The 18648-nt window shown below is 57.4% G+C and overlaps 1 protein-coding gene across 2 annotated transcripts; it reads left to right on the top strand.

The window, feature by feature from the left end:
• The first annotated feature begins 1955 nt into the window (after window positions 1-1955).
• Window positions 1956-16233, top strand: TRIT1 (tRNA isopentenyltransferase 1). 2 transcript variants are annotated; one of them, XM_059868626.1, is made up of 11 exons: window positions 1956-2128; window positions 7344-7486; window positions 7890-7986; window positions 8181-8329; window positions 9149-9291; window positions 9531-9642; window positions 9719-9831; window positions 10809-10886; window positions 12398-12507; window positions 12773-12887; window positions 15633-16233. In XM_059868626.1, exons 1-11 carry the CDS (start codon window positions 1973-1975, stop codon window positions 15770-15772), a joined length of 1356 nt encoding a protein of 451 aa, XP_059724609.1. In that variant the 5' UTR covers window positions 1956-1972; the 3' UTR covers window positions 15773-16233. The 2 variants fall into 2 exon arrangements, with proteins under 2 accessions (XP_059724609.1, XP_059724610.1); XM_059868627.1 differs by lacking the exon at window positions 12773-12887.
• Window positions 16234-18648: the final 2415 nt, after the last annotated feature.

The raw sequence follows: 18648 nt of genomic DNA, 5'->3' as shown, positions 1-18648 counted from the left end.
TTAAGTGGTTTTAGTGGCAAGGAAGGGCAGAGAGCCCAGGCTGGGCTGGGAGAAGGCTTTGATGAAACTGTAAACCCCCCTAATGGGGCTTGGGGCAGGGGGTGTGGGGTGATCACTGCCCCACGGGTCAGGGGCTGGGGCTGTGTCTGGCAGTAACCCTATAGGGAGAGGGGAATGCAATCCACTGGCTCCCAGAGAACTCCACATCCCAGTTCTGCCAAGTGGATGAAATTATATATACGTGTGTTCTCCCTGCCGCCCCCAAACCTGACACGTTTGGGTTTCCTTTGTCCTGGCAGCAAAAGTCTTACTCTAAATGCAGCAGGGATGTGGGATTGTGTTACTGCTGAGGAGCCAGGAGCTGCTGCTGGAGCCTCAATCACCTGGGGAAAACCAGCCTTAAATAGCAATGGTGCCCCACAGGAGCCCTTAAACACCCATCCCCTTCGTTTCCAGCAGCGTTTCACGCTCTGTGTTGCATCACACGGTGTCACAGCCTTTCAGAGCTGCATTAAAAGGTGCTCCCATGACCCACAGCTTAACCAGGGAGCGGGGTGACCTAAATCTGACACCTCGCCCATGCGCAGGAGACACAGCCCAGATGTACCAGCCCCTCAAATGGTTATTTTTGTTGTGGTTTTGTGACACTCACACTCGCAGTCTCTCGTCTTTTCTCAGCTCAAGGTGACCCTCCCGAAATTTCTTTCTGTGCTGAAGGTACATAGGAAGCTTAAATCATTAATTATCTTTCTTGGAAGTGATGAGCAGATCCACAGCCTGAGCTGAGACCGTCACCAGCGGGAGATGTCCCCAAAGCCCAAACCCAACTGAAGAACTGAGTTGCAGTTTGTAAACACCTTTGAGTTCTCCTGCCTAAAGCCTGCATTCGTATGCATCTACCTGAAACTTCCCTGGTTACTGGAGCACGTGTCTCCTCTCATATTGTCACCGTCAGCATGAGGGAAGGAGACTGACAGTGCTATGAAGTGAGGAAAATAAACACACAGGGCTTTCCTTCTCTCTTGTTCAGCACTGCAATTTGTGAGTGTCAGCTGCAATCATCACAAGTCGGTGCTGCCAGGGCCTGAATTGGTTATTTTTTAATGCACACTGCCCTGCTAACACCCTGCTCTTTGCTGTACCCCCCGAACCACTTCTGCTTGCCCACCACATTTTCCCTCCCATCCCTACGCTGGCCCGGGGGTGTTGTGGGCACGATGCCGCCTTCACGCCTGGGCTGGCAAATTTTTAGGACAGTTTCCCGAGGCGGCGATAATCCCTTCCCTGCCGAGGGGGGCCGGCTGCCCGCACCCCCCTGGCCCGCAGCCTCCCTCTCCCTGTTGCCATGGCGAGGGATGTGTGTTGCCAGGGAGAGCAGCACCACGGAGGTGCCATGGCAACGGCCTCCCCTTTTCCCTCCCCTCTGTTGCCACGGGGACAGCGGCCCGCTCCCCATCCCCTCCTGTTGCCGTGGCGATAGGAAGGACGAGCCTCCGTGGAAGCTGCGGTCGCCACGGCAACACGCTCCTCTCCGTTGCCATGGCAGCAGCCCCCGCGCATCATCCTACTCTGCCCCGTTGCCATGGCAACAGCCCCGCTCCTCATCGCCTTGCCCCGTTGCTACGGCAACAGCATCCTTCCCACCCGCTCCTGAAAAAAGGACCACGGGGCACAGCCTCACGCGTGGGCAACGGTGTGAGGGGCTTGGGGGGGTAACGGGGGACCCCAAAAGGGCCCGCGGGGCTGGGGATGGGTTTGGGCACCCGGGACACGGGGAGGGGACCGGGCTGGCTGTGGGGACCCGGGGCACCGAGTGGGGGGACACAGGGGCACGGAGGGGGCTGGGGAGGGGAGCCGCGGCGGGCAGGGGCGCACGGAGCTCGGGGCCCGGCCCCGTCCTCCCCGCGGGCGGCCCCGGCCCCGGCCCCGGCCCCGGCCCGCCCCCGTCCCGCCCGCCCGTCCCCGCCGGGCCATGGCGGCGGCGGCCGCGCTCTGCCTGGGCCGGGCCCCGCGGCCGCCGCGGCCGCTCGTGGTGATCCTGGGCGCCACCGGCACCGGGAAATCGGCGCTGGCGCTGCAGCTCGGGCTGCGCCTCGGCGGGGAGATCGTCAGCGCCGACTCCATGCAGGTACGGCCGGCGCCGGGCACCGGGGAGGCCGCGGCCGGGCCTAGGCCGGGGAGGAGCCGCACCTGGAGCCCCGGCGGGGCCTGGGCCGGGGCCGGGTGTTGGGAGGGGGCTCGGCCTCCACCGGGGGCGGCCTGGGCTGCACCGGGAGGGCTCTGAGCTGAACCGGGAGGGCTCTGAGCTGTACCGGGATATGTCCGGCCTGTACCGGGAGGGCTCTGAGCTGTACCGGGAGGGCTCTGAGCTGTACCGGGGGATGTCCGGCCTGTACCGGGAGAGCTCTGAGCTGAACCGGGGAAGGTCCGGCCTGTACCGGGAGGGCTCTGAGCTGTACCGGGGGAGGTCCGGCCTGTACCGGGAGGGCTCTGAGCTGTATCGGGGAAGGTCCGGCCTGTACCGGGAGGGCTCTGAGCTGTACCGGGGGAGGTCCGGCCTGTACCGGGAGGGCTCTGAGCTGTACTGGGGAAAGTCCGAGCTGAGCCTGGAGGGGCAGCAGGGCCCGGTCGGGGCCTGGAAAAGCTCAGCCCCGGAGGCTCCGGGCAGGTTCCCTCCGGTTTCCCCGGGCCCCGTGTCCGGGTGCGTGTGTAGGGGAGGGCCCACGGGATGGAGGCTGCCTGTTGAATGCGCTCCCGGTGTCGCTGTCCTTTCCTCGGTGTCCTTCTCCCAGCCCTGGAGCCCATCCTGGTGCCCCTCTGCCAGCTCCAGTGTCCCTGTCTCTGTATCCCTGTCCTGTCCCCTGTCCCCCAGGTGCCCCGTCCCCATATCCCTGTCCTGTTCTCCGTGCCCTTGTCCCAGCCCTGGAACCCATCCTGGTGCCCCTCTGCCAGCTCCAGTGTCCCTGTCTCTGTATCCCTGTCCTGTCCCCAGGTCCCCCAGGTGCCCCGTCCCCATATCCCTGTCCTGTTCCCCATGCCCTTGTCCCAGCCCTGGAACCCATCCTGGTGCCCCTGTCTCAGCTCCAGTGTCCTGTCCCGTCCCCAGTTCCCCAAGCCCAGTTTCCATCCCACTGGCAGTTTGGTTTGTGTGACAGTGCCTCTGTGTCCCCTCCCTGCCCTGTGGGCTCTGAACACAACCAAAACTGCAGAGTTTGTTCAAAGTATTTGTTTAAGCCCCCCCATCCCCAATAAATTCACCTTTTGGAATGAAACCAGAGTGAAGGTGTTTTAATTTTAACCCACCAGAAACTGCAGAGAGCTGTAAAGGGTTGAGTAAGGGGAGGCAGCAGCTGGAGTAACTTGGTAGTGAGCAACACACAGGGTGGCATCCTCTGTCATCAGCAAAGGGACACCACGAGATTTGGGGAAGTGTGTTAAAAATTATACTTTTTCCTTGCCAGTGACAGTGTCTTGTGGTCTCATTTCTCACTGCAAGCAGCAGTGTGGAATATATCAGTTGTGTGGTTGGGATAAGTCAACAGCAAGGAGCCAAAATTCATTTTTTGGTCTTAATTTAGTTCAGCTACAAGAGCTTTGTCGCAGGATGGACATTTGAGCCACCACAAGAAGAACAATTTTGCTGTTGTTTAGCAAAATATTTCTCTTACTCATCCACACTTTCACTGTTCAATTCCTATAGGGCGTGAACTTTCCATCAAGTTTAATGTTAAATGTGTTTATTATTCTACATAAAAAGGTGTTTTCTGCCAGCAACACCCTTTGTGCTGCTCAGAGATCAACTCCCGCTGTCCTGTGCCCACCTCCCTGTTTCCTGGCCACTGTTTGTGTCCCACTGAGCTAAATTTAAAACCTCACTCTCCTGAATTTGGGGCAAACAATCAGAAAGTAGTTTCATGGAATATTTCCCTTAAGCTCTTGGGGAAGGAGTGAGGCCTGAGCTGAACTGAAATCCTGAGAGGGCAAAACATGAAGAGCAGGAGCTTTGCCCATCTTTAATATCGGGGAAGTGGCTGCTGGCTTGGCCCATGCTGTGGCCACGAGGCTGCTGCTGCATCGTGAGCTCTGCAGGCGTGTTTGGAGCCTCCTGGCACACCGTGAATCCTTGCTGGTGAATGTTTAGGAGCTGAATCCCCACTGGTGGATGTTTAGGAGCTGAATCCCTGCTGGTGGATGTCTCGGAGTGTGCATTCTGTGCCCTGCTCCTTTCAGCCCCCACCATGGGAATGCAGGCAGTACGGGAGGACCCTGCTGCAGGCGCCCGAAGGCATCCAGGCTCCAGTGGCTCTTGTCCTGCTTTCCTTTTAATCTCATTCTAGCGTGACTGTGGAGCCAGGGCCCAGCAGCTCGGCTGCTTTATCCCGTAATGCAGCGTGCTGCCGAGGCGGGGCAGCCCCCGGTGCCCCCCAGCCGGGGCTCCTTTCTCTCTGCCTTTGTTCCCCGTACCCTGTCCCCCTGCCACGCAGGGCTGGCTCTGCTGTCCTCGCGGGAGACTCGCCGGGGTTTGGAAATCCCATTGCTCGTTGGGGATTGACAGCTGCCAGCGACCGTGTCGCCCTCAGCCCCCTCTGTGCATTCATTGCTGGGCTCTGAGCAGCGCTGACAAATGCTGGCAGTGTTTTGGGGCAGCTGCTGGAGCGGGAGCCAGGCTGGGGAAGGGGCTGGGGAGCCCCGAGCCCACCTGTTCCCACACACAGGCACCCCTCTATCCATCTCCAGGGTGTTTTCGTCATGGCTCTGAGTCGCTGTGCTCAAATTACAGACTTAACTGCTGCCTGCTTGCAGCTCAGGAGCTCTGGTTAATCTGCTGGCCTCTTAATCTTTCTTTTTGTCCTTTCTGTTGCTGTTTGTCATCCCAGTGAGTTTGGTTGAGGAGTAAATAATTCCTCAGAGAGCCAGGCAGGGTGAAGCCAGTCGTGTTTCTTCATTCCTGGCAGTAAAAATGCAGGGATCCCTGTGCCAGCTTGAGGAGGGCCCCGTCCACTCATGATCCCAGTGTCCCTTCTGGATCCCAGTGTCCCTTCTGGATCCCAGTGGCCCTTCTGGATTTCTCCCTTGGGAGTGGTGATGCAGTTGCTGTAGCACACACTTGCCAGTCAGTGCGTGGAGGACACTCAGGACATCTCCAGAGCCTTTGCAGGGATCAGGATAGGAAGTCAATCATGTTCTCCTTGCACCTCTCTTGGTTTGGGTCCTCCATGCTCCTCTCCAGCATGGCCCCTGGGAAATCCTGATGTTTTCCTGACCACAGATGGCCTGGATGTGTTTGGGGTCTGTCGTGTCACCTCCAGCACTCCTTGCACTCAGAGTGAGGATGGCGCTTTCCCCCCGCTGGCGACAGAGTTTGGAATGATGCACAGAACTAATGGCAGAACAAAGATTTGGGAGAACCTGCCCTTCCCAGGCCTGCAGATCCTAAAAATGGTGGGGGTTTGTGTGTCCTGCCTCAGTTTCCCCACCTTTTCCACAGGGGCAGCACTGACCTTCCAGCCCAGCACGGGGGCTCAGGCAGAGGTGGGAGGACGCCGTCAAGGCTAAGCACCTTTAGTGCTGCCTTGTGCTCTGTGTCTCGGAGCCCGGCTGCTCCAGGCTGCTCCTAATCTGTTTTGGGGCCTTAGAAAGCAACAAAGGCTTATCTGAGCCGCTGGCTGAAAATAGAAATGAGTGTCAGGAGGACGTCTCGGTGCGAGGCCCTGCCGACAGCCAGCTGGTGGAAACCTTCTCGGGGCTTACTGCCTGTGTGTAAAAGGCTGCCTTTGTTTCCTCCCAGCCCACACACTGACACCGCATTCCTCCCCTTGTTGCCAGATATTCTGGGAGGCTCTCGGAGTTTAATCTCCAGGAGAAGCTGGGGATAGCAGCCTGAGTATCCTGGATGTGCCCGTGCAGGGCGCTGGGAGCTGCTGGCTGATTCTGAGCAGCCTCTCAGCCCTCTGTGCTCACTGGGATTTCAGGCAGGCAGTGCGAATTGGAGGAGCTGGAGGGTTGGAAATGGGGAGAACAGGCAGGGAGCCAAAGCTGACTGAATTCAAAGCCTTTCTGTGCTGGCTGGAGCCCCGTGTTGAGTGGAGCTGCCAGCCCAGGGATCAATAAGCTGCCCGCAGCCACGGGGCACGTTGGCAGAGCTGCCTGTGGGCCCGTCCTGCCTGCTCAGTGTCCCCTGGGGCTGCTGCCTTTCTGCAGGCTTTGGTTGCCCTCCCTCTCCCCCTCGCTTCCTGCCCCCTGGGCAAGCCTTTTGGGATGGGAGCAGGAGCCAGCCCTGGCTCTCCCAGGGCTGCAGTTGAGCAAGGTGGGAGCAGAGCTGGTTCAGCTGCCCCAGCAGCTCCAGCAGCTCACATGACTGCTCCAGGCAGGGCTTGGGCTTCCCTGCTCCACTAACCTCATCCCTCTGTGCCTGGTGCCCGTGGGTCACCTCTGTGTCACCTTGTCCTCCTGTCTGGGACCAGGGGAGCAGTGGGTGGAGGCTGTGCTGCAGCAGGAGGCTTGGCAGCTTCTCAGAGGGGATTAAGGGGAAATTTATTTCTTGTAGTCTGGCTGGGGTGGGATGGAGGAGGAAATGAGTACAGCCATTTCCAGTCCTTTTCCCCATCATCCCGGTTTATCCCATGCTGGGAGACTTCTCTTAAGCAGGAAGGCTCTGAGAACTAAACACATCCTTCCAAAGCACCTCCTTTGCCACCTCCTGCTCAATCCTGGGCACAGCACAGAGCTGGGCTGGACAGAGAGGCTTTATATGCTCCACTGTGAGCTGCCAGCTCCCCGTGCTGAGGAGGGTTGTGTTTGCATGGGAAGCAGGGTGAGGAGCTGTCCTCACTTCTCCTGCCTGGAATCTGCTCTGTGTGGCAGGAAGCAGTGGTGATCCTTGTCCCCACAAGGATCTGTGTTGTGCTTGGAGAACAGCACACCTGAGCTTTTAGCTGCCACAGCAGATGAGGGGGTGGCCGCTTGGAGGCCCTAATTTTGGAGCTGTGTGCCAGGCTGGTGACACTGCCAAGGCTCTGGCTGCACTGTCCAAGAGCTCAATCAGCCCTCCCACCCCTAATTACGGGGTTGTATCAAAGCAGGAAAGCAGTCACGAGCGGTTGGACTCCACGGTTCATCTCCCATGGGCAGGAACAAACAGCAGAGAGAGGCAGCTTGGCCCTGACAGGAGCAGGTGTTGGCAGGATTCCTGCTGCCCTGCCTGAACGTGGCACGTGCCCCTGCTGTGCCCCTGCCTGTGCTGCCCCAGCAGGGGCTGGGAGGGGTGACTGGGACAGGGGGGAAGTGGTCAGTGCAGGTCTCCCAGGACACAGAGGTGAAGGACAGGCTCTTCTCTTCCCCAGGTGTACAAGGGCTTGGACATCATCACCAACAAGGTTTCCCCGCAGGAGCAGCGTCTCTGCAGACACCACATGATCAGCTTTGTGGATCCCCTTGTCTCCAACTACACCGTGGTGGATTTCAGGGACAAAGCTGTGCCTCTGATATCCTGTCATGCTGCAGCCTGCCTGGCTGAGCAGGAATGGGCTTCCCCCCTCCACGGCCAGAGGGATCCATGTTTGGGCTCTCCACATCCCAGCTGACTATATTTCCAGAGGATTCTGCTGGTGAGAGGGGCTTGGGGCTTCTTTTACCCAGCTAACCTTGAGGACAGCCCAGGGGAGATCTGTGCTGAGTGTTGCACTCCCTGGCAGTCCTGGGATGTCCCTGAGTTTTGGTGGTGGCTGGCAGAGGTGACAGAGAGTAATGAGAGATGAGGGACACCTCTAACCCTGTCCTGCAGCCTTACTGGTTCCCTGGGGCTGGGGGAGTGGGATCTGAGCCCCAGACTGCTGCTCCCACAGCCTTCCCCCCTTGCTCTGCATCTATGCTCCTTGACTGTGGCACATTGAAGATATCTTTGCCCGGGACAAGATCCCCATAGTTGTGGGAGGAACCAACTACTACATCGAGTCCCTGCTCTGGAAGGTCCTTATCAACACCAAGGTACTGTGGGGGGCTGTGAATCCCTTTGGGAAAGGATGAATCCCATGTTTAGGGCAGACTTCGTGCAATTTGGCACGGTGCTGTCCCTGCTGGAGAGGGGCAAGGAGAACCTAAAGCCCCTCCTTCACCCCATATCTCTGGGGCATCATGTTGCTTGCACAGGGTTTGGTTCAGGGCTGTCCTGTGCCCCACAGGAGAAGCCCAGCAGTGCTCCCAGGCCAGACAGTGACAGGAAGGTGGAGCTGGAGCAGCTGGACAGTGCTGAGCTCCATCGGCGCCTGAGCCAGGTGGACCCGGAGATGGCGGCCAAGCTGCACCCCCATGACAAGCGCAAGGTGGCCAGGTGAGCTTGGCATGCCAGGGGCAGGGGGTGCCAGGGCCCAGCAGCCCTTCCCGAGGGAATTGTGTGCCTGGGAGCACGGCAGGATGAGCATTCCCACCCCAGGTGGGTGCTCCTGGGTTCCTAGCCGGTGCTGGGGATTCTCTGGGATCTGAGCCCTTTGGCCACACAGCCCCAGCCTAAGCTGCCTCTGGGGTGCTGGGCTGTGCTCTGGGGCTGCTCCCTCTCCGTGCCCCAGCAGCAGAGGGTTTGTCTGGAGCTATTTAAAGAGCAAGCTGCCCTGCTGGCTGAGTAACATAGCTGAGCTCTGTGGGAACAGCACGGCAGCAAGACCAGGCTTGCTGCTCCGTCCCAGCCGAGCCCTGGCCCCGGGGAGCAGAACACCGCCCACCCCATTCGCACGGTGCAGGGGGATGGAGGGTGGGGCACTAGCACAGCTCCTCCAGCTCCCGCCCTCCCTGCCTGGGCTGGGCAAAGCTCCACAGCAGCATCTCAGCGCTGGTGCCTTCCCTGCAGCCCTGCCTGGCTGGAAAGGGCAGGGCTGGAGCCAGATCCCTGTCCCCTGCAGGATTTGTCCCTGTGCCAGGCAGGAGTGGGTGGCTGTGCTCTGGGCTCCTCGGGTGCCAGCACTGCACCCCCAGGACCTGGGTGTGCGTGGATGCCGGGCACGGGACGGGGCTGGGACCTGCCCTCCCCCCACATGAGAGGGTTGGATCTCGGCGAGTGTCTGCGGTTCCCTCTGCTGGAGCCCCCGGGGCTGCTGGGGGAATGGCAATGCTCATTCTCACCCAGCCTCTGAGCTCTGTGTGTCTCCTCTTCCAGGAGCCTCCAAGTGTTTGAAGAGACAGGGATCCCCCACAGTGAAATCTTGCACCAGCAGCAGGAGGAGGAAGGTGGGGGGCCCTTAGGTGGGCCCCTGAAATACCCACATTCCTGCATCTTGTGGCTCCATGCAGACCAGGCAGGTGAGAGCAGCTCCTGGCTGGCTGAGGAAGGAAGGGCTGACTCCCTGCTCCTGCCCCAGCCTCCTCCCTGGAGAAAGCAGCAATTCCTCTGGCATCAGTGGGTGTGACAGAGAACTGCCAGGCCCTACCTTCCTCAGGTCAAGCAGCAGCCTGGCAATGCTGACTCCTGTCCTGGCAGGCTGTGCAGCTCCCAGGACAGGGCTCCCTGCAGCTCAGCATGTCCTGCTCTCCTCCTGCAGCTCTGGATGCACGGCTGGAGAAGAGGGTGGATGACATGGTGGCTGCAGGGCTGCTGGAGGAGCTGCGGGACTTCCACCGCCGCTACAACCGAGAGAAGGTGGCAGAGAACCGGTGGGTGAGCAGGCAGATCCTCTCTGCTGCTCCCTCTGGAGGTCTCCCACGGTGACCCCTGCCTTTGGTTCTCCAGGCAGGATTACCAGCACGGCATCTTCCAGTCCATTGGCTTCAAGGAATTCCATGAGTACCTCGTCAGTGAAGGGAATTGCTCACCCGAGACCAGTGCCCTGCTGCTGGAGAAAGGTGGGAGGAGCAGCCTGTGTGCCCCACAAAGCTCCAGGTGACACCACAAGATGCTCTAAACCAAGGTCACAGCCCCAGCTGCACCTTTCTCTCTGCATTTCCCACTTCTGCCAGGTCAGAGGGGCAGGGACTCATTTTCCAGTGATTGGAGAGCATCTCTGAGCACACCCAGAGCAGCCCCTCCCTCCCCTCAGGCCTCCTTGCAGGGTGCACAGGGTACAGGTGACTTGGGATCTGGAGCAGGTCCACTTGGGTGTTGGAATCCCAGCTGGGGTGTGAATGCTGTGGAGAGCAGGGCTGGAAAAGAGGAATGAAGCAGAACTCGGCGTGTCAGCAGCTCTGTGGTGACGAGGAATGTGGGGATCACTCAGCAGGGATGCAGCCTTTGGTGGTGTGTTATTCTGGAATGTCTGGGCTAGTGTTGGAGGGGAGCTGATCTCCACAGGGAGGGCCCAGGCAAAGTCCATCTGTGCCAAGGAGGGTTCAGTGTGGAAGGAGAGACTGAAGAAACCCCAGAAATGATAAAAGGCTTGAAAACAAGTCTGATGCAGAAGGAACTTGTTGTGACTGCTCGGGAGACGATTAGGAGGGGTTTGATAAGCCTGGTACTAAATATTGAGCAGTTGTAAAGTGGTAAATCATCCTCTGCTACGTGGATGAGCAGTCCTGGGCTCCATTTGTGCAGAGAATTGGGCATTATGAGAGCAGTGCAGCACTTGAGCAGGTTGTCCTACTAAAGCTTCAGGGTGGAGGGTTTGGGCTCTTTGCACCCTCTGTTTACTCAGGGACATTTGGGCTACCTTGTCCAGCCTCTTCTCAGTGCAGGCACAGACCCCCAGACTGACAGTAAAAATAATTCTCATGGTGCCACCCAGCACAGACTTCTTTCTTGTGTAATTTCCCTCCCCTGGAGCTGACAGCCTCTTCTCACTGACCTTTGGGGTTTATTTCTCGTGTTTAATCCCTCTGTTCCAAAGGGATCCAGGCCCTGAAGCAGGTGACCAAGAGATACGCCCGGAGGCAGAACAAATGGGTCCGGAACCGCTTCCTGAAACGTGAGTCCTCTGCTCCCTCCTCTCCTGATGCCCCACTCCAGCTCCACAGGGGACTCTGGGGCTTTGGGGCAGCCTGTGTTTGGGGGTCTGCTCCCAACCAGACCCTCCAGGAGCCACCCAATGTCCCCATCCACCCTCCCCCAATGCCTTCCTGCTGGTTTGGGTTGCAGAGTGGATCTCCTGCCCCTCCTGAGAAGTGTCCTGCCCACAGCCTCTCATCCCAGACCCTCAAGAGCCAGCTCTGTCTCCTGTACCCCTGTACCTCATCCCCTCCCAGCCATCAGGAGGGATAAATCCCAAGCAGAGGCTCAGCCCCGTGTCAGGCACTGCTAGATGATGATGATGGTCACAACATCCCTGCAGCTTATCCCGCCAAATGCTCCTGAGGGGCTCAGGGAGGGGGTCCCCACGCACCCACACATGCTCCTGGCAGGGAGCAAAGCCCATTTGACAGCTGCCCACCAGATTAGGAGCAGCAGCCCCGTGGCTGCTCCCAGCCCAGGCCGTGCTCTGTGTGGTGGCAGGGAGCCAGCAGGACTTCCCCATCCCAGCCCCAGCCTTGGAGCAGGGCCAGCAGCAGCAGCTGGGAGCCGGGCACTTGTTGAAAGGTGCTCAGTAGGGGCAAAACAACAATAAAATAAATAATAATAAAAAAAAATAAAGAGAAGGCAGGGAGAAACTCGAGTCAAAAAAAAGATGGGCTTTGAAGGAGGCGCAGGAGTTTTGGCAGAGCCCTGTGCTGGGTGGCTCAGCTCAGCTCACCTTTCTGGTGGCAGGTGTGCTTCAGATGGGCTTGTTAGGGGCTTGTTTGTGGGCACAGCAATAAAGCCAGCACCTGCTGGGGACTGGCACGTGGAGCCTTTGATGGCTTTGTCCAGGCAGGGACAGCCAGGTGCCCGTGGAGGGCAGGTGAGCCATGGAGAGCAGCCAGGTCACCCAGGGAGCAGGTGCTCTCTGCTGGCAGCTGTTTCACCCTGTCCTGGCTGCAGCAAGTGCCCTGTGTCCTGGCTTTGGGCCAGAGGAGACCAAAGGGGTGGCTGTGAACCTGTCCCTTGTCATTAGGAAAGCATCTCCTGCCAGGAACCAGGAGCATAAGCCCCAGCACAATCAGTTCCAGCTCTGAGTGGGAATCTGCACGCTCAGATCTCTCATCCAGGCTCCATGCCTGCATCTCCTTGTCAGCCTGGTGTGGTGGCTTTGTGCCTGGATCCAGCTCTTTCATCTCCCAGCCTCCTGTGCACCAGGGCTGGGCTGTGGTGCTTGTTGTTGTGATGGGCTGTTGGCATGCTGAGATTCCAGAACATTCTCCCAAGGGCAGCCAGCTGTGAAGATGCTTCCCTAAGTCCTGAGGTGTTCCTGCTGCTTGCAGGAGGGAATTTTGGCTCTGGCCAGCCTGGTGCTGTTGGCTTCTGAATGCTGATAGGAAAAAGCAGATCCCTCTGCTTGCCCTGGGTTCTGGGAGGGGGTGCTGAGGGTTTCTGGTGCTGACCACCCTTGTGGTGTTTCTGTAGGTCCTGGGCCCAACGTGCCCCCAGTTTATGGCCTGGAGGTGTCTGATCTGCAGCGGTGGGAGGAGGATGTGCTGAAACCTGCCCTGGAGATCGTGGAGAGCTTCATCCAGGTACTGGGGAGCTGGGCTTCGACTGAGTGACTTCTCTGTGGTCTCCAGGTCCCCTCACTGGGCACACAGTCTGTCCCTGGAGCAGAGCTGGCTGTGCAGCAGTAATTTGTTGTCTCAGCTGAACATTTTCCCCAAAGCCCAGTGCTGCACTTGGTAAAACTCTGCTGTATCTGAGTCTGGCAAACTCCCATCCCAAACTCTATGAAAGTGAACAGAGGCAAATTTTGGTGGCAGAGCCCAATGTGAGGCATTATTTGATCTGCAGGGCCGTGAGCCCCCGGCAGAGCCCCTGAGGATGGAGCAGGACGAGGAGAACAAGCGGAGCCATCGCGTGTGTGAGCTCTGTGCCAGACTCATCATCGGGGACAGGGAGTGGGCAGGTAGGGCCCACACAGGGCACAGGAGGGCACCTGGGAGGGCTGAGCTTCTCTGGGGTGGTGCAGCAGCTGCCCTGTGGCCAGATGACCCCCAGCTCATGATGCTGGCCTGTCAAGGATTGTTTGCAGGAGCTGTGCCACAGGAGCCATCTGTCAGGATTCCCTCCTTGCCTGGGCTTCCCCCCCTTCCCAGCACCCAGAAAACACACACAGCATCACACCAGGGATCTGTATGTGCCATCAAGCTCAGAGCTGCTGTGTTTAGTCAGGGCTCCTGGTCCTTCACAACACTGTGGATGCTTCTTCAAAAAGCACAGAGCAAATGTCTGTCCTCTAAAGTTCTGTTGTGTAAATGAAAATTTCTTAATGTTTCTAATAGTTCAGTTTTGCTCTAATATTTCCTACTTATGTGTGGGTTTTTTTTTTCTTTTTAAACTATTCCTAGCTGTAATAGTAATAGAAAGGGATTTTCTATTTTCCATAGACTTAGTTTAAAAGAGCTCAGCTGGAATCAGATTAAGTCAGTGAATTTTTCTGGGCTGGGAGGCTCCTGCTGAGAACCAGAAACAAAAAGTCGTGGAGAAACTGTCTGCAGAAATGAAACTGGTAAATCTCCATGTGTTGCCCAAATACAGGATGTGCAGGGTCATGGTTTAACCCCAGCATCTCAGCCCCCCACAGCCACTCCCCCACTCTCTGTCTCTGGGAGAGAGAATTGCGAGGGTAAAAGTGAGAAGAATTGTGGGTTGAGTTAAAGTTTAATAGACAAAGCAAAGCAAAACAAGGAATTAATTCACTGCTTGCCGTGGTTGGGCAGATGCTCAGCCATCCCCAGGAAAACTGGGCTCCATCACATCTAACATGACTTTGGGAAGACAAATGCCGTCATCCCCATGTCCCCCCTTTCCTTTCCCCCAGGAAGTGTGAGCTGCATGGCCTGGGCTGTCCCTGGGGTAAGCTGGGGTCAGCTCTCCCAGCTGTGTCCCCTCCAAGCCCCTGTGCGACCCCAGCCCCCTCTGTGTTGCCGTGAGGAGCAGAAAAGGCCTTGACTCAATTCCAGAGCTCCCAGCAACAACAAAACATCCCCGAGTTATCAACCCTGAGCTCAGCACGGATCCAAACACAGCCCCAGAGCAGCTACTGGGAGGGAAATCAACTCTGCCCCAGCCAAAACAAGCAGATGAGACACAACCAAAGATAAATTTCCCAGGTTGTTGGGTTTGAAGGAGTTGCTTATTCCTGACTGAGGAAGTGCTGAGAGCAAAGACTGGAGCTGCTCTTTGGGGGAGGCTCCTTGCAGTGAGATCAGTTAAGGGCAGTTGTTATTTTATCTAATCTCAGCTGGCTCAGGAGGTGCTTTGAAGGAACTCTGTTTGTCCAGAACTCAAAACTCTCGGGGCCTCTGGCATCCTTTAGGTCCAGAAAGTTCTGTGAGTGGGAACTCCTCTAAATCCCTCCATGTCCTTAGGGATGTCACCCCAGACACCAGTCCATGGTGACAGTGCCTCCCTCAGCCAAGACCAGCTGCTGTTCTCTGCATCCAGCTGAACTGGGCTCAGATCCACAGATGGTGGGAGAAAAACGCTCCAAAGCCTGGGTGTTACTTGTGCCTGCAAAATGGAAAAAAGGAAGGTGAAAACAGTGGTGGGAACTGGGTGGATCTGCACTCTGGTCTGTTTTCTTAGCTCAGGTGACAGAGAGTTTTGGGAGCTGCTTCCCAGCACCCTGCTGGCTCTGGGGGATTCTAAAATTATATCTGATTTTACAATTTATATGGACTTCAAGAGCCCAACTTCCCAGACAGCAGCAGCAATTGGCACTTCCTCAGCCACTGTAGCTTTGGTGTTGCTTGTGACAAATTGCAGGAGGTGAGACTTTTTCTCAGGGTGAGGGTGACCCTCCAGCATTGTGATAAAGCAGCAGCTTTGCATGTGATTTCATCCTTTGGCAGAAAAAGAATGGCTGGAAAACACCTGAGGGCCTTGATTCAGCAGAGCACATACCCTCATTTAATTAAGGCCCTGCTTGAAAAGTTTGTGCTTTAATTGCTGCTCTGATCTCTTGGAAAAGGCAAAACCACCCCGCCAAGATGGTCAGACAAAGCCTCCCCTGAGATAAAACCGATGATAAGGAGGTTTGGCTGTCCTTAAGGATGTGATTTCACTGAGAAATGCAGCTCCTGCTGCTCCAAGCTGAATCCCTGGGATTACCCCTCTGTTCCCATCTGACTCCTGCAGTGCTTTCATGGCTGGGGCACTGCCCTGGAGTTATTCAGAAGTTGAATTCTGCTCCAGGCTTTTCCCTGGCTGCCCTGTAGGACGCACAGGATCTTCCCAGTGCTGTGGTGCAGGGATCCAGTCCTACAAATGATCCTGGCAGCTCTCCATGGGGAGCAGGGAGTTGCACAACCTCACCTGCAGGCTGCAAAGTGCCACCTCTTGGGAAATGCATTCCCTCTTCCTGGAGAGGCTGGCAGTGACAGCCTGGAATCTTCTGCTTACATAGAACCAGGATTTTTCCCTCTCTCAGTTCTTCCTGAGGAAGTCTGGGAGCTTTGTCCTCTTCTGAGCCCTGACAGTTTGTCCTGGAAGTGTCCAGTGGAGCAGCCAGGGCAGGGTTTGGGAATTCACTTTTCTCTGGGAGTGACTTGTGCTGGGAAGGGAGGGTGCTCTGCCCTGCGTGGGGGGGTTTGGCTGTTTCCTCCTCCAAATTCCACAGATTAAAGGCTCTGTTTGCCTCTTCCTCCAGCTCACACACGTTCCAAATCCCACCTGCACCACCTGAAGAAGAGGAGGAAGCTGGAGGCGTCCGGCCGTGCCAGAGGGACCCTGGGGGACAGTGGGGACACAGAGACCTCGGACGAGGATGGCAGCCTGCCTTTGCCTTAGGCCTGCAGGAGGGAGCAGCTGTGCACCCACCTGCATGGAGAGGAAGCTCCTGAGTCCTGGGCAGCCTTGAACCAAGGAGCTGAGTCATTTTTTGGGGGGGTGAGGCAGGTGTGTGACGGCAAAGGCCGTCGGCTGCATGGGATCCTCTTCATGTGGCCTCATCCCGCTGTGTTCCCATGCCTGGAACGGGCTGGGCCCCAGGGCAAGGCTGCTGGGAGCCTCCTCCCATGCAAAGTGTGAATTCCTGCCAGAGCTGCATCCTTGGAATGGCTGAGCTGCTGGGATGTGGTTGTGTGGATCTCAGAGACAGAAATACCCCGACTCCTCCAGCTTGGCCGGGGGTGCAGCTCCAGAGCCCAGCGAGCTCTGCCTGCCTTTATTGTGGAGAGGATATTTTTTTTTGTTCTTTTACATGCAAATAAAGTCACAGGATTATTGTGGGTTCCCCTCCCTGTTAACAAGCGCGGTTTCCTTGCTCTCTGATTCTACCTGGCCCCGGTTCCCTGCTCTGGGCACAGGGCAGGAGATCTGGTTCCTTCTCCCAGTCACCTTTTGCACAGCTCCTGAGGGAGCTGAGCAGATGTTCCCAGCGTGGTGGGGGCAGGGAGCCCTGTGCACACAGCAGGTGCAGGAGGAGCTGGCACCTGTTAAACAGGAACTTGGAAATGATCTCATCGAGTTTGCAACAGATGAGCCTGTCCTAGTTAAGGCAGAATTCCCGGGGGGTTACACTGTGGTTTGGCACTGGGAACCAGCCCCGAATTTGAATCCAAAGCTACTGAGCAGCAAATTCCTGGTGCTGTGTCTGCCAGGCTGTTGGTGTCCCATTGTTCCTGGAGGATGTCAGTGCCATTTGTGCCTGGAATGCTGCTCTGGTGAAACCAGGACAGCCTTTGGGATTCTCCTGGCAAATCCAAACCTAGGAGGGTTTGAGGGTTGGTAGAGCACAAGTTTTTCCTTGTGCTGTGCCATGTGGCAAGAGCCAGGGCTCGTCCTGCCAGGGAAGAGCTGCGTGGGTGGATTTGCCGGCGCGGGCTCTGGAGATTCCTGCTTTGGTGGGGATTAGATTAAACCTCCAATTTGTGTTCCTCAGCGTGGAATTATTCCTGTAGTGCCCCATGGGGCATCTACCTCGGGCTGTGGGAGCTCCTGTGCAGGGAAAAGCTGGGAATTTGGCACTGGGCAGAGCTGGGCACCAGCTTTGGAATGCTGGGCACTGCGGTGTTGCTGGGTCTGTGCAGTGCCAGCTGAGCTGCTTCTCCAGCCCAGACTTGTTTGCCATCCATGCTGACTCAACCCATGGATGTGGGCTCAGCCCAGCGCTGGAACACGTGGCCACAAGGTCGTGGCGTGGAATTGTGTTCTCCCAGCCTGAAGTGTGAGCTGGGAGTGAAGCCCCGTGTGCTGAGCTGGTTTGTGACAGACAACTCTGAGATGTTGAGTCATCTCCCCAGGCCAGGCTGGGATCACTGGGGCAGCACTGGGAAGGAGGGCTGGGATTATCTGCTCCAGCTCCCGAGTGCAGTCAGATGTCCATACTGTTAGAGGTGGATTAAATATCCTTAATCGGTTTAATATGAACTTTGTTATCCCCACGGATTCATGTTATTCCTCTTCCACAGCAGCCTCTTCTCTTCAGGAGCTGTTTGGGATGGGCTGTGCTGGCAGGGGGGGCAGGGGCTTGCAGGCCTTTCCCCCCTTGGTTCCCAGGTGTTCCAGGTGACCAGGGTGTGCCACACTTCCTTGTCCATGCGGTGGAGGGAGGACACATGCCCTGATCCTGTCAGCACCACGGAACAGATGGGTTTTCTTCCTTGGAGAGCTGGGGGCTGCCATTGAGAGCAGTTTATTTGAGCAGAGCCAGGGCAGCATTCCTGCCTGGGGTTGCTCTCCAAGGGAAGTCACTCTCGGTGCCTTGTACCTCTGCTGTTTGCAGGTCTCCAGGCAGGGGCTGGGATGGAGCTCCTGGCAGGGTCACACCAGTTCCTGGTGCTGGCAGCAGCTCCTGCTGCTCTGGGCCCTGCAGAAGGGACAAACAATGCAGGAATCGCTCGCCAGTCCCAGCCAGAGCTCGCTGAGAAAGTTGTTGTGGTCTCAGGTTTCAGGCTGCTGTCAGTGCCGGGAGGTTTGGGGATGGGGAATGGCACTTCACTCCATCTGCCCTCCGCTAATCCCCAGACAAACGCGGCTCTTCCATCTGTGCAGCCGGAGCCGCCGAGCCCATCACACCAGCCACTTAATCTAAATGGCTTTGGCCAAAGATAAGGTCATTAATTACACTGGGATTAGAAAACAGCCCCGGCGTGGCTTGGCTCGCCATCAATTAAAGTCCTCGGCACCCTGGTCTGGCTGAGCATGGAGCCGGGAGCCTGAGCTGGGGGAGCTCAGTGTCCTTGCTGGCCGGGCACCGTCCCGGTGGCACTGCCTGTCCCCGGGGCAGTCCCCTCCCTTGGACACTGGCATTTTGACACGGTGCTGCTGTGCTCCTGCCCCAGGCTGCTGGCAGGGCTGGATGCCCGGCAGAGCAGAGGCAGATCCAGGGGTCCAGGGGGACTCAAATCCTCGTGTCCAGCAGTGAGAGGTGCACGGGCAGCACCTCCTGCTCTGCATCCCGCTGTGTGCTGCTGACAGTGCCCATGGGTGGCACTGTCCCCAGAGCTCTGAGCTCAGATGTGTCTGTGATGATCAAGGTGGTGTTCATCCCTTTTGGTTCCCTTTTCTCACCCGGTTTTGGTCTGAAATGCTCCCACAGGAGAAGTCTCACCCATGCAGTGCTGCACATGCCACCTGCTCTGCCCTGAAAATGCCACCTTGGGGACAGTCAGGGCTGGGATGTGGCACGAATTTGGCCTCATCCCTCCCCTCACAAGCAAGGA

Source organism: Haemorhous mexicanus, chromosome 27 (assembly GCF_027477595.1).
Source record: "Haemorhous mexicanus isolate bHaeMex1 chromosome 27, bHaeMex1.pri, whole genome shotgun sequence".
NCBI classification, from domain to species: domain Eukaryota; kingdom Metazoa; phylum Chordata; class Aves; order Passeriformes; family Fringillidae; genus Haemorhous; species Haemorhous mexicanus.
The sequence above is the reverse complement of the archived record's forward strand: the minus strand, read 5'-3'. Positions and strand labels throughout refer to the sequence as shown.

Coding starts and splice junctions, on each gene's coding strand:
- TRIT1 (XM_059868626.1), top strand. CDS start 1,973: ATGGCGGCGGCGGCCGCGCTCTGCCTGGGCCGGGCCCCGCGGCCGCCG. Junction 8,330..9,148: donor GACAAGCGCAAGGTGGCCAG/GTGAGCTTGGCA, acceptor CTCCTCTTCCAG/GAGCCTCCAAGTGTTTGAAG. Junction 9,832..10,808: donor TGCCCTGCTGCTGGAGAAAG/GTGGGAGGAGCA, acceptor TCTGTTCCAAAG/GGATCCAGGCCCTGAAGCAG.